This window comes from Phlebotomus papatasi, chromosome 2, assembly GCF_024763615.1.
Source record: "Phlebotomus papatasi isolate M1 chromosome 2, Ppap_2.1, whole genome shotgun sequence".
NCBI classification, from domain to species: Eukaryota; Metazoa; Arthropoda; class Insecta; order Diptera; family Psychodidae; genus Phlebotomus; species Phlebotomus papatasi.
Genome location: NC_077223.1, coordinates 64878092 through 64891516, shown reverse-complemented (window position 1 = coordinate 64891516; position 13425 = coordinate 64878092). Strand labels below are relative to the sequence as shown.

The 13425-nt window shown below is 34.8% G+C and overlaps 1 protein-coding gene and 1 non-coding gene across 2 annotated transcripts; one reads left to right on the top strand and one right to left on the bottom strand.

Annotated features, from left to right (window-relative positions):
• Nucleotides 1-7761: 7761 nt before the first annotated feature.
• Trnat-agu (transfer RNA threonine (anticodon AGU)) lies at nt 7762-7834 on the bottom strand. Its single transcript has one exon. It is a non-coding gene; the product is annotated as a tRNA-Thr (tRNA).
• Nucleotides 7835-10464: 2630 nt separating this feature from the next.
• Nucleotides 10465-11940, top strand: LOC129801010 (uncharacterized). The gene has a single exon (XM_055845764.1). It carries the CDS (start codon nt 10465-10467, stop codon nt 11938-11940), a length of 1476 nt encoding a protein of 491 aa, XP_055701739.1.
• The last annotated feature ends 1485 nt before the right edge of the window (nt 11941-13425 follow it).

Here is a 13425-nt window from a genome sequence, read left to right as displayed (position 1 = left end):
GGAGCTAGACCTCTTCGTAAAACAGTTTTCTTGACTATCTATGGAATCAAGTACATTGCAGCTAACTGGATGCAATTAAAAAAAATTCTAGCTCTCAGACATATAAAAAGTACAACATTTCAACTATCCATTTTCTGGAATAATAATAAATAATAATAATTTTATTCAACTTCACATAACCAACTATACCTTGCGTCCGCCATTCTCTCACCTTTGATGATCAGCCTCCGTACTCTAACGGCGGAAATGCTGCTTCACTAGCAGTATAAGCATTCGTTCTATATAATTTCATAATATATTCATAGTATAACCCTTTAGAGACGATAGGGTCACTGGTGACCCAAAAATGAAATTTTTCCTACGACCTTTTAAAGCTATGTTTTGCTGTAAATGCTTTAAAAACATCTTCATTTTTATTGAAATATCACCATCATGCGTCTTCAGACACGTGAAGGCTCTTGGATCCATTCAAAGTACTCAAATAATTTCTCGATGCTAGACTTCATTCACAAGTCAAGAAGAATTCACATGCAAGAAGATAAGTCCCAGTTAAAAGTCAGACTTGTTTTCCTTAAAAAAAGTGTAGTTCAGAAGATGTAATAGAAGGTGTACCTGTACCATCGAATCGATAAAGCAAATAACAACGAAGACGAAAAAGAATTGCAAGCAAAAGCTTGAGAAAAATTGGTATAATGATCGTTGCGATCGTAGATTTCAGTAATAAAGTGAAAGAACCAGACTACGGTAAATTCCTGGACGGAACTAGAAATCAACAAGATGAGGAACAAATATGTGTCACAGACGTTACATTTATACAGACCCAATCGGTGGCGAACTCAGCAATGCCAAGAAGGGCTTCCTGAATGTATGTTATTGATGTACCAATATTTGCATATTAATTACCAAACGGTAACTAAATAAAATCTATCTTTAATTTTTCGTATTCATCTAAGAAGATGTATTTTCAGATCCATCTGTGTTTGAAAATGAGGTCTCAGGAGATTAAATGCAAATAAGAAAGTCACTAGTAGTCTAGCTACTAAAACGAAAAAAAACTAAAGTTGTGTTGATCGTATTGAAAGGTTACATTAACTCTTTAAAAAAGATAAGCTTTTCATTGACAGAAATATAACAAATTAATGAAAATACCAATGAATGATAAAATACTCACTTTTGTAAAAAAATACTATGTATCCGATGAAAAATGAAAAGGGTAAGTTTTTTTTTAGAACTTTAGGGTAAAATAGGGTAATTTGGAACCATTTACAATTTGGGACATTTGAGATTTTCCTCAGTGTTTGAGAGATTCAAAAGGAAGAAATCTGTTGCTTTTCTTAAACGTATTATTCTTCTATGTTTAATTTCTATTATTTTTCTTCTATTGTTTCCTCTTTGCTAGTCTGAAACAGTGAGAAGATCTCAAGTGTCCCAAATTATAAATAGTTCCAAATTACCTAATTTTACCTCTCTGTTCTCAAGTGCTTCTACATTATCGACTTTTCTTTGTGTTGGTTTCAATTTTGACTGTTTTGCTCAGTCCTCGGCGTGTTCTAAAACCACCAAACAGTATTGACAGGAACTATCAAACAATGAAAAGTCAATAATGCAGGAGCACTGAAGAACAGTAAAGTGCTAAAAAGCATTTTCAGTTTTCAGGCTCGCGAGGCTCTTGGATCAACTCAAAGTACTCAAATAAATTTCTCGATGCTAGACTTCATTCACAAATCCCCTTGAATACACATCCAAGAAAAAGTTAAAAAGCAGTTAAAGAACAGATTTGTTTTCCCTAGACCTAGAGAAAAGGGTAGTTCTGAAGATGTTGTTAAATCGAATCGATAAAGCAAATTAATTGATATCACAGTGTGCAGTTTCAATCTTAGATCCTCTATCGAAAATTGGCACGTATCTGCTGTTGATTGAGAGGAACAGTCATCGGAATCCAAGGTAAACTGATTGGGTAAAATATGATGGATTGCTTGAGGCAATTGCAACATCTGACAGATAGTCCAATCACTAGTATGAAAGATATTGAAGAGCAGGTACATGATCTCACTCGATGTTTTATCACATGTTTTGAAGAGCCTTGTCATCTGCCCTCTTCACCGAAAATTAAATAATGAAAATACCAATGAATAATTATTCTTCACTTTAGTGAAAAATACCATGAAAATGAAAAACGGATTTTTTCCCTGAAGATTGTTTTTTGAAACTGTACTGTTTTCATGCGCTTCTATATTATCCATTTTTCTTTGTGTTGGTTCCTGTCTTGACTGCTTTGTCGTTTTAGAACAAGGCGAAGACTAAGAAAAACAGTCGTGACAAGAACCATCACAAAGAAAAGTCGGTAATGCAGAAGCATTTTAGAGCAATAAAGTGCTAGAAAAATACGTTAATTTTTATTGGAATATCAGCATCATGCGTTCTCAGGCTCGCGAGAGCTCTGTCCCACTCAAAGTGCTCAAATAAATTTTATATGCTAGACTTTGTACATAGATCCCGTCGTATACTCGAGAAGAAGTTAAACACGAAATAATGGACAGATTTATCGTTTTTTGAGAAAAGAGTAGTTCTGAGACTTTTTTTTGACGATGTATCCACTGTTGAATCGTCAAAGCAAATACGCCACAAATAGCCAACCAAAGACGGAAAAATCGTAAATCAAAGCTGAGGGAAGTTGGTATAATGTCGATTTAAGGAATAAATTGAAAGGACCACAGCACAGAATGGTGAATTTTTGGATGAACTTACAGTAGTAATAGCTATACTACAATGAGACAAAGTGTGCAGCTTAAATTCTGTAATTCAACCAAATCATTACATACATATCGCACATTGAATATTACAACGGTGGATCTTGGTTTTTGTCAATTTTGAGATATTGCTGTTTTCTGATAGGAAATTTATTAAATATTCATTATATTTAATAATCTCAACAACTTTGTTAGAAATATTTTTCATAATTTTGTGTATTTGTCAAGCTTGCAGAACAAAAATAGTATAAAAGTGGCGTATAATTATTTCCCTGAGTGTTTTTAGTGTTACAATGGCGTTATCTGAGGAATCATACGCCACTATTCCACTGACCATGAATCCTACGCCACTGTATCACTAAACGGCATTCTTTTTTTGAAATTTCGAGAAATAAACAGTGACAACATAACCTAGTTTGCTCGTGCAGTGCAGTGGATTGTTTTGTAGAGAGAAATTGCAAGATGAAAAAGGTTTACAATGGACCACTGCCTCTAAAAGACACAAAGAAACGTGATTTTATTTCTTTGTGTGAGGGAAATCTTATTTCAAAAAAGCACTACACATTTTATCAAAATCTTGACTAAATTGTAAATATTCGAATCTTGACTTTTTTATATAAAAAATGTCAATTGTAGAGTACAAAGAGATCTGATGAAATTAAATGGATTCATGGACAAATAAAATGAAATATAAATAAAATACACAACTTTTCATTATTTATTTTTAATTTCAATGGGTCTATGATTTTTAAAATTAATTTATGGTCGAACAACAAAAGAAATATTGTTGAAATCCAACAAAAAATAATTCTATTAAAATTTAAATTACTAAACAAGAGGCGTATCTTAAAATCCTTGTCTGGATTTTTAGTATTACAGTGACGTATAATTTTGGCAATTTTGCCGCATAAGTGTAAAAGTGACGGATCATTTTTTAATTTTTTAAATAACTATATTTTTGGGTAATAAAAGTCCAACATTTCGAGTTCCACATATGTGCTCTATCCAGTGGAATCATATACAAACAATCTTTAAAATTTGTAAATGAAAATAAGAAAATATTATGAAATTTAGTTTTTGAGGCCGTCTCCTGAAAAATGCTGAAATCTGACATCCGCCATTGTAATATTCAATGTGCGATATAAGGTTTGTTGCAAGCCATAAGTATGGCAGAGTCATCTATACTAAACCTACAAATCAACAAGATGGGGAACAAGGTCCTTGGTGGCCCATTTGATTGGACCCTTTGGTCCTCAGATTGTTAAAGTCTTGTTTCTCGTAGTATAGTACAAATTACTAGAAACAATAAATGATGCATATGAAAAGAACAGAGCTTTTTATGAACGAAATTATAGCCAAATGTATTATCAATACTCTGCTGAAGAGAGAATTTGAATATCTAGTTTAGTTTGCCACTTTTAATTTTTTGAAAACCTCAATAGAAGGCATTTTTCGGAAATCTTTGGGAAAACTTAAAAATCAAATTCTATAGAAGGTAGGAACACTTTTTTTTACCCTTTCAACGGATAGTCTGATAAAATTCTGTGATAATAAGTTTAATACCGCTATAAAAATCTAAAGATAACACTTCGTCCTCTTCGTAGTATTTCAACTCTATTTCATTATTAAAATCCCAATATAGGTTTTCACAGAGTGCATGAGAATAAGTCCCAATTCCATAATTGCATTCGATCCATTCGATGTTACAGAAATTCTCTCATTCAGTCCTATTTGAGGATTTCCTCAAAATTGCCAATTACAATTTGTCCTTAGCAAAGAGCCTGCCAAGTGGATTTGATTGATCTTGTTGCGGGACAGTGAATCAATCACTACATCCAGATCTCTCCTGGCTCTATCTCTCAGCATATTCACTGCACTTAGGCATGCTCATGACTATGCCAAATCGCTGCGGAATGTCTCTATTTCGACTGTGGGATTCCACTGAGGGAGATAATCCAGCGTCCCTGAGACGAATCGCGAACGATGACTTCCCACATGATTGTTTGTGTGGCACGCGACCAAGAGGGAAGTGAATCGAATTGCTCAACAAATGCTGACATCCGTTTTGGCGGCAATTACAAGACGCTTTCGTTTTCAGCAAAAGGGTCTGCTAAATTTTTTAAAGTTGTTCAGGGATTTTGGTTTGGATAAAAACAGGGGGAATGGCTTGGTACATTTTGATAAAGACCCGAAACACCCTCACAATGATTAACCATGATATTATTCAAGTTATTTTCTTCAGAAGAGTGGCACAGTCTTGTGATTTATTTCATATGGATTCATTAAGAAAGATAAGGGCAGAGCCATATCGACTAAATTAAAATTTAAATACGGTTTTGGATTGAGAACGCTATAATTTTAGTATTGATAAAGAAATTTGAAAACATCCAATGGGGAAAATATTTGCCCATAAATGTTCATCATAGGACGTATCGAATATTGCTTTTTTTATATTCTATGAATATTTAAAATTATTTTATAACACACGGAAATCTTAATAATTTCATCTGCATCAACTGTAATATCTTTTGAAATATATTGTTTCTAAAAGATAAGAAAAGATCGTTTTTAGGATTTACTAACTCTATATAGATAGATTTTTTAAAATAGTCTTTTTTTTAGAGATTAAAGTGCAATAATCTTTCGCCAAAACTTTTCTATAAAGAAACCTCTAAAAATATTTCTCAAATACGATATACTAACCCTCTGTCGTAGCGTATTTATAAGAGAAAGTTACTGAGAAGAATCATCCCCATACAATGAATACAGACGGAATATGTTAACGAGGATTCCCATAAATCCATTTAGAATTTAACAAATACACCCCAGCAACGACCCTTCGCGCTCAACACAATGAATATGGATCGGTTGCATTTACGGATCAGGCAGATAATTAAATCATAACCCTTGTTCACGGTTCAGCATTTTGAGCATCAGCCAGAGTGTCATGGGAGCAGGAAGTGATTCGGGGCGATAGAGGGGAAAAAATTAAATATGAAATCACAAGTATAATCTGTTTGAGAGATTCTGCATTTTAAGCTTATTTCAGCGAGTGCAAATTGTTAATCAAATTAGTGGCTATCCCTTCGATTTTTCCTCCCACTAAGGTAAAGTACCCTTTATTCGACCGGTTCCTCTATTCGACCGGTAGATTTATTTATTCAATTTAATTATATTTGCTATAATATTTTGTGTATGATCTAACATTAATAGGTCAATTATTCTTTAAATAATACGAATCAGTGACAAATTCATAGAAATTGATGAAATTCACCATCAAATATTCAAAAATTGACCCACCGGTCGAATAGAGGAACCCGGTCGAGTAAGGGTACTTTACCTTATAAAGTAATTTTTGGATAAAACTTTTTGGTATGAGAGATTTTTATTGGAGAGAGGATGAGTTGGGATGAGACGAATTTCCGGAGATGCTTGATGAAGATGCTGAGAGAAGAGCACCTGATTACGTATGGAAATGTGATTGGAAAAATGTTGATTTTCCTCCTATACTTCTACAAAGGAATTCAACATTTTTATGTACATAAGTGTGAAATCCGCATTCATTGGCCCTTCCGGCAGCTTAGGAAAAATTCCTCAAGTGCAAGAGGATGTTCCATCGATTTTGCATGAATAAATTTACACTCGATATTTGTTCTATCGTCTTCCGCTCTGATGAATCAAAAGAAATGTTTTATTAATGAGCCTTGAAACATTCGTAAAATTTCTTCTTATCTCTGTTTTCAAATATATTCTCACGACTTTTGAGGATTTTTTTTCAGTCTTTCACACTTGAAGTAGCACAAGAAACACCCAAAGGATTGAGCTTCAAGAATTCTCTCTAGTCTTCAAGCACTGTCGTGGCTGGAATAGGAGATGCAATCAAGAAATTTGGGATTTCACTTCCTTTCCACTCAATTACACAGATTTCACTTCGTCCTCTTGTGGGCATAAATCAGGCCAAAATATTCCTCAACATATGTGAGAGAGACTTTTAAAATATTTCTTTTTCACTCCATCATCAATTTGAGTTATCTTCAATCGTAAAGTTATGGATTTGAAAAAGTTGATGGGATTTTGATGGGTAAATGACTGATACTAAATGCGTGGTTGAACTTTCGTTTTGGTTATAATTCCATGACGAGCAAATTTTGAACAATATATTGTGAGGAATTGTATACTGAATAAATTCATTACAAAAATTCGAGGGAGAAATGGAAGTTCTGCATACGACTTTAAAAAGGTAATGGATGAAATTCATGTCAAAAACCAAGATTTAGACCAAAAAAATTTTTTTTTAAATGATACTTTTTACGGAAAAACGTAATTTATTGTTGCAAAGAAATAAAAAGAATAACACATTTTTATGTGTAGGGGAAGAAGAGGCAATTCACGGCAGGCATAACTTTCGAAAATATAAATTACAGTAGAACCTCGCTATAGGCCATATTTAGTTCCAGATTTGACACTTGGATCGCACTATAGTCCAGGTCGTTTTTTTTTTAAATTATCAAAGACTTTTAGTATTGAAATTGCTCGACGGCTTCCACTTTCTTTGCGATTATGCTACTTGTCCTCGCTCTCTTCATTATGAGTCACAATTATCACAACTACTCAATAAAGTTTGCCAAAAATATTAAAATAATTATGACAACATTGCACGTCGCGTACTAAAAAACATAACCTAACATAAATCAGTGTTTTGAAATCAACTGTCGATAAATTGTGGACTATAGAGCGATGGCCTATAGCGGGGTTCTACTGTATTGTGATTATATAAGAAATAGACTGTATTATTTTAAAAAATTGCCTACCTAAGAGAAACCAGCTGAGCTTAGTTTGAGTATAGTTCATAAAATATTGGATAATAAGTCATAACAAAATAAGTTTCTTGTGAAAATTTTACGAACTTTAGTTCAATGTTAATAGTATTTATGTACAGAGAAATCATCAATCAGAGCAAATGACAGTCAAATCATTCAGTTTTTTTCTCAGTGCAGATAGGAAAAATTCCTGCCTCCACCCAGAATCGAACTGGCGACCTCTCGTTAACTAGACGAGTGCTCTACCAACTGAGCTATAGAGGCCACATGCTCTGCTTGACTTGCTGCACGACCTTTAGCCAATTGCATTATGCAATATAATCGCTCACTCTCGGGGTTACGAGATTTGGAAACGATGTGGTGCGTACAATTGAGCCGGCAGCTCATGGTGTCCATGAATTTTGGTTTATTGTGAAAATTTTACAAATTTTTTTACGAAAAAAATAAGTTTCATGAAACTGTCTTCCCTCATATCGGTTTTTCATAGGCAGGATCAAAGGAACACCTCTTCGACAGGGAACCCCTATTTACACTTTTGTCAAAATTATGAAATTTATTTAATGTATTTGTAAAATGAAAGTAATATCATGGTTTTTCTGTAATCTACCTTTTCTTATAAAAAATTATGTTCAAATTAAATATCCTAAATCGGTACTGAAAGTGTCACTAAGTATGGCATGATAAATTCTTAAAGTGTCAATAGGTGTTTCTTTCACTCTAGTTTCTTCACGAGAAAAATTTTTTTCTCATGAAAATAATTTATATATGAAAGTACAAAAAATATTTCGAAAAACTTTGCAGAGTATCATCATGTTCAAAATAGCCTAGGAGTATTTTTTTGCTCGTATGGGGGGGGGGGTAATTTAGGAAAAATAAGTAACATCTTAGATTTATAAAAAGTGAGTTTTGCATAGGTTGATTGATGGTATAGTTTCCTATGTATAATTAATTAACAACTACAGCTACTATAATAACTAATTAACGTTTTTATTGTAAAACAACTAAAAATGTTTATTAAAAGTTAAGCAGACTATTTTTTCTCAAAAAACTCGTAATATTAATAAGCAGATTTACTAAAAAAAAAAATAAAATTATACAGCTCTCTCCGATATCCGGCACTTCGGCTGACAGCTGCCAAACACTGACGGTTGATGAATTCGAGCTCTTTTTTACTAAGTACGCAACTTGTTCAGCATGAATTAAAATGTTATTTTCACTTTATCAAAGCCTTTGATATACAGTAGAGTCCCGCTATAGGCCATCGCTCTATAGTCCACAATTTATTGACCGTTGATTTCAAATCACTGAGGTTATGTTTTTTAGTACGCGACATGCAATGTTTTCATAATTATTTTAATATTTTTAGCAAAACTTAATTGAGTAGTTGTGATAATTGTAATCTATAATGAAGAGAGCGAGGACAAGTACCACAATCGCAAAGAAAGTGGAAGCCGTAGAGCAATTTCAATACTAAAAGCCGTTGATAATTTTAAAAAATGGCATGGACTATAGTGCGACTCAAGTGTCAAATCTGGAACCAAATATGGCCTATTGCGAGACTCTACTGTATTTAATTGTGGTACAAAATGAACCATAAGCGCACCACAAAGAAGTTTCTGTTGCTTTTTGACAGAAAATAAATTCCCACAACGCAAAATAGAAAAAAACGTTGACCAGATACGAAAAACCCAAATGTCATTTTGTTCTCCCGTCAGGGCCTTGACAGACGTGAGGATTAGCCGAGAGACGGCTAAGCATACTTAATTAGAAATAATGGTCAAACTAAATTTCCGACATTTTCCACTATAGGGGAATGTAGGCATGGTTCGCACAGAGTGAACCTTCAAACGATGCGAATTTTCTCTTTGTTTGCAAAGAGCTGACCTACCATTTCGTATCTCGTTTCATGAGCTTAATAAAGATCTATCTTATGACTAAGAAATGACGAACTAGCTCTTTGTAAACTAAGAGAAAATTTGCGGTGTTTGAAGGTTCACTTTGTGCAAACCATGCCAACATTCCCCTAAATCGTCTCTCGACTTAAGTCCTAGTGTATCTAGGGCATCAACAGGATATCGGAGACAGCTGTGTACGTTTTCAAAGCGTATATAAATTATATTTCTGTTTTTAGATATCTAATTTTAAAATAATTAGATTAAATCTTGGATTAAACGATTAAATTGTTATTCCGAAAAAAAAAATCAAAACGATATAATAGTCTTTTAAAACTTAAATGAGTTTTTTCACTTTGAAGAATTCTTCATTTGCATAAAATTTTATCACAAAATCTAATGTTTCCTGATATTTGAATAAATAATGTGTAAAAAAAGTTTAATAAAACGTTTTGTGTTTGAAGTCGCAACATCCAATAATTTCAGAAAGTAAAAACGATTTTTGTCAGTAAAATGAAGTAAAATCGAATTTGTTGGTAATGAATCCAATTTTGGTCAGTAAAAACCCAAAAAGTGAACACAAGTCCAATGGAAACGAAAATGCCAAGAAGTTTATAAATTTTTTCCTTTCTTAAAAGTTACTGTTCTGTTCTGGGGGCGCATTTTTTGTTTTTTTTTAGGACAAGTTTGGAATCACAAATGGTTTTTTTATTCCCGTTATTTATGTTTTCGTAACTTAATTTTTACTATTGTCCTACACTCTCGAGTTGGAAACGTCAAATTGAATACACGTGAAATTTGTGCTCCAACTTTTTCTTAAGATTGTGGACGTTCTGTAGATAAATTCTTGCATATTCCTACTCTCAAGAGTAGAGAAGATCAGAATATAACTTATAGTTGGTGAATTTTTGGCATAAAAAACACTTTATTGAAGTTTTCTTGTGAAATAGTTTCGCCAACCTCTTTGAGGTTAGGTCGCTGAATTCTATGAAAAGCAGGGCTATGCCCTGGAAATCCGATGCTGGCGGGGGCGGGGGAGACTTCTCCCTTTCCCCAAATGATTTCCCACCGATACAGAACAACCAGAAAAAGGGCTTTTTCGACATGTACAATGATGAGATTGAGAGGATTGCACGTGCGCAACGCTATTTGGTGATGAAGAGAGATGCAAAAGGCCACGAAGATATGACTGCGGTATCTCCGTTTCTCATTGCGAGAACGATGCGGTCTTATGGTGATGTGAACAATATGTCTCGACTAAAGGATGGCACTCTTTTGGTTGAGACAAAATCAAAGGAGCAGGCGAACCGGATGATGAACATCAAGAGGATTGGTAATTTTGATATTTCTGTGACTGAACACCCGACACTCAACAAATCCAAGGGAATCATTCATTGCTGGGATCTCGCCTATATGGATGAGCAAGAACTCCTCACGGAATTATCGTCCCAGATGGTTACGGAGATCCGACAGATCAAGAGGAAGCCCACTGAACTCGAAAAGAGGGCCAGTCAAAATAGAGAGGGAAATGAAGCTTCACAATGGAAAAATACAGGAACATTTGCAGTTACGTTTGCTCTTCCAGAAGTTCCAACGTACATTAAAGCTGGTTACTTGAGAATTGATGTAAAGCCGTTCGTTCCCAATCCGTTGCGCTGCTTTAATTGCCAAAAATTTGGCCATATGAAGACAACATGTAAAGGAGCAGCAATGTGTGGGTCCTGTGCCCAAAAGGACCACTATCCCGAACCCTGTGCTGGAGGTCCAAGATGTATAAATTGTGGAGGAGACCACGAAAGCTGGTCTAGACGCTGTCCAGTTTTCCGAACGGAATTCGAGATCCAAAAGATCAGAGTGTACAACAAAATTTCTTTCGCTGAAGCCAAGAAGAGATTCATTGCCAAGATGAGTATGGAAGATAACACGTTTGCTGGAGTTACAGGAAAGAGAGAGACATCCTTTGGTGTTAACTGTGAACATTGTCTCTGTCAGTGTAATAGGAAACCCAAGAAGGTAGTACAAGATCCGGAAGCAGCAAATCCGCAAAAGACCCAGACAGAAGTTCAAGATGAGATCGAAGCTGAAGGAGCCGTCGGAGGTGTCGAAGAAGTTTCATCCACTTACGACACTACTAATGAAGAGGAAAGTTCTGAGGAGATGGACTTCAATGTTGAGGAGCAGAGCCATGTGTTGGAAGATACAACAGTCACAAATATTAAGGATGTTGATGACTACCAAGTCGTCTCCAAGCAGAACAAGAAACGGCAGAAGAATACCTCCTCATCCGAGGAGACAGATTCCAACCGTGTCAAGGCAGGTTTAGTTGAGAAGACAAAGACTGGGAAGAACAAAAGGAAGAAGCTTGCCGTGCTGCCCAGCGACAGCTATATTAGCAGTGTGGCCCACAAACCCGGAGTTACTCACCATGAGAAAACTGTTGATGAAGCTACAATTCGTAGGGTAATAGGTGTAGACTAGGGTAAGAATTCATGATAATTTTTGTGCTTTGGGGGGGGCGGCCCGGCTGCGGGAGTTTTGGACGATCTCATGTATTCTCATGGGGTTCGTGGAACTCTCGCAGTCGGGCCGTCGTCCTAGGGCACAAATAATTCAAGTATTTTTTTTTTGTTATGAGTTTCCTGATTTTTTTTTCACTTTTTCTTTTTAAAATGGATTTCTTACAATGGAATATTAATGGATTTTGGAATAATTTCAGTGAATTAAAAATTATTGTTAATCAGTACAAACCTAACGTAATTTTACTGCAGGAAACTCATTTAACTTCTAGGACAAATCCTAATTTTGCAAAGTATGATATAATTGCTAACAATCACTTATTTGATACTGCTAAAGGAGGCGTTGCTATTTTGATAAAGTCAGAAATTCCCTATACTATCATTAACCTTTCTACTACTCTTGATTCAGTAGCAGTTAAGGTGAAAATTAGAGGTCAAATGATTGCTTTCTGCTCAATTTACATTAATCCGAGAGACAGTTTGTCAGTTCCTACATTAGAAAATATTTTGCGTCAGCTTGGTGATCGTGTTGTGATTTGTGGAGATTTCAATTCACATAATCCTATGTGGGGTGGTGCTTATTTTAACTCCAGAGGTAGAGTAATTGAAGATTTCATCCAAAATAACAATATAACATGTCTCAATGACGGAAGAGCAACCTATCTTCATCCGGGGTATGGTGCGCTCACCGCAATTGATCTAACCCTTATTTCTCCTGCGTTGTCAATTAACCTTGAGTGGAACGTTTCGAATAATTCCTCAGCCAGTGATCACTTTCCTATCTTTGTTACTTCTCCTAACGTTTCCCTGACACATACTACTAGAATAAGATGGAAGGAAGATCAAGCTAAGTGGGACATTTTTGTCAAAAAAGTTGATGAATATATCGATACTACTAAAGAGTTACCCACAAGGGAATCAGTTGATTATTTAACAACAGGGTTGGTAAAAGCAGCTGAAAAATCTATACCGAAGTCAAGTGGTTTAATTCGCGATAAGTATGTACCATGGTGGAACTCAGTTATCTCTAGTAAAATCAAGGAAAGAAACAAATGTTTTAAGAAATTTTATAAACACCCCACATACAGTAACTTAAAAATATATAGAGAGAAGCAAAAAGAAGTAAGAAAACTGATGGATGATGCCAGAAGATCTAGTTGGGAAAAATATGTTGAAAATATTAAACCTGATACTTCTCCAAAAATTGTGTGGGATAAAGTTAAGAAGATTTCAGGATCTTTCAAGGGTAGTCGTATAAGGGAATTAAACGTTTCGGACGTAGCAATAACAGATCCAAAGGATGTATGCGAAGTTCTAGCCGACACTTTTTATAAAAATTCAGATAACTCTCATTTAAGTCTAAATCAAAGCCAAATTCAAGAGTCACTGAGGCAGTATCAGACTGTCCCATTAGTGGTGCCCCCTTCTGAAATAAATCAAATTTTTA

What these genes read in the sequence shown, in the direction of transcription:
- LOC129801010 (XM_055845764.1), top strand. Translation starts at nt 10,465, where the DNA reads ATGCCCTGGAAATCCGATGCTGGCGGGGGCGGGGGAGACTTCTCCCTT.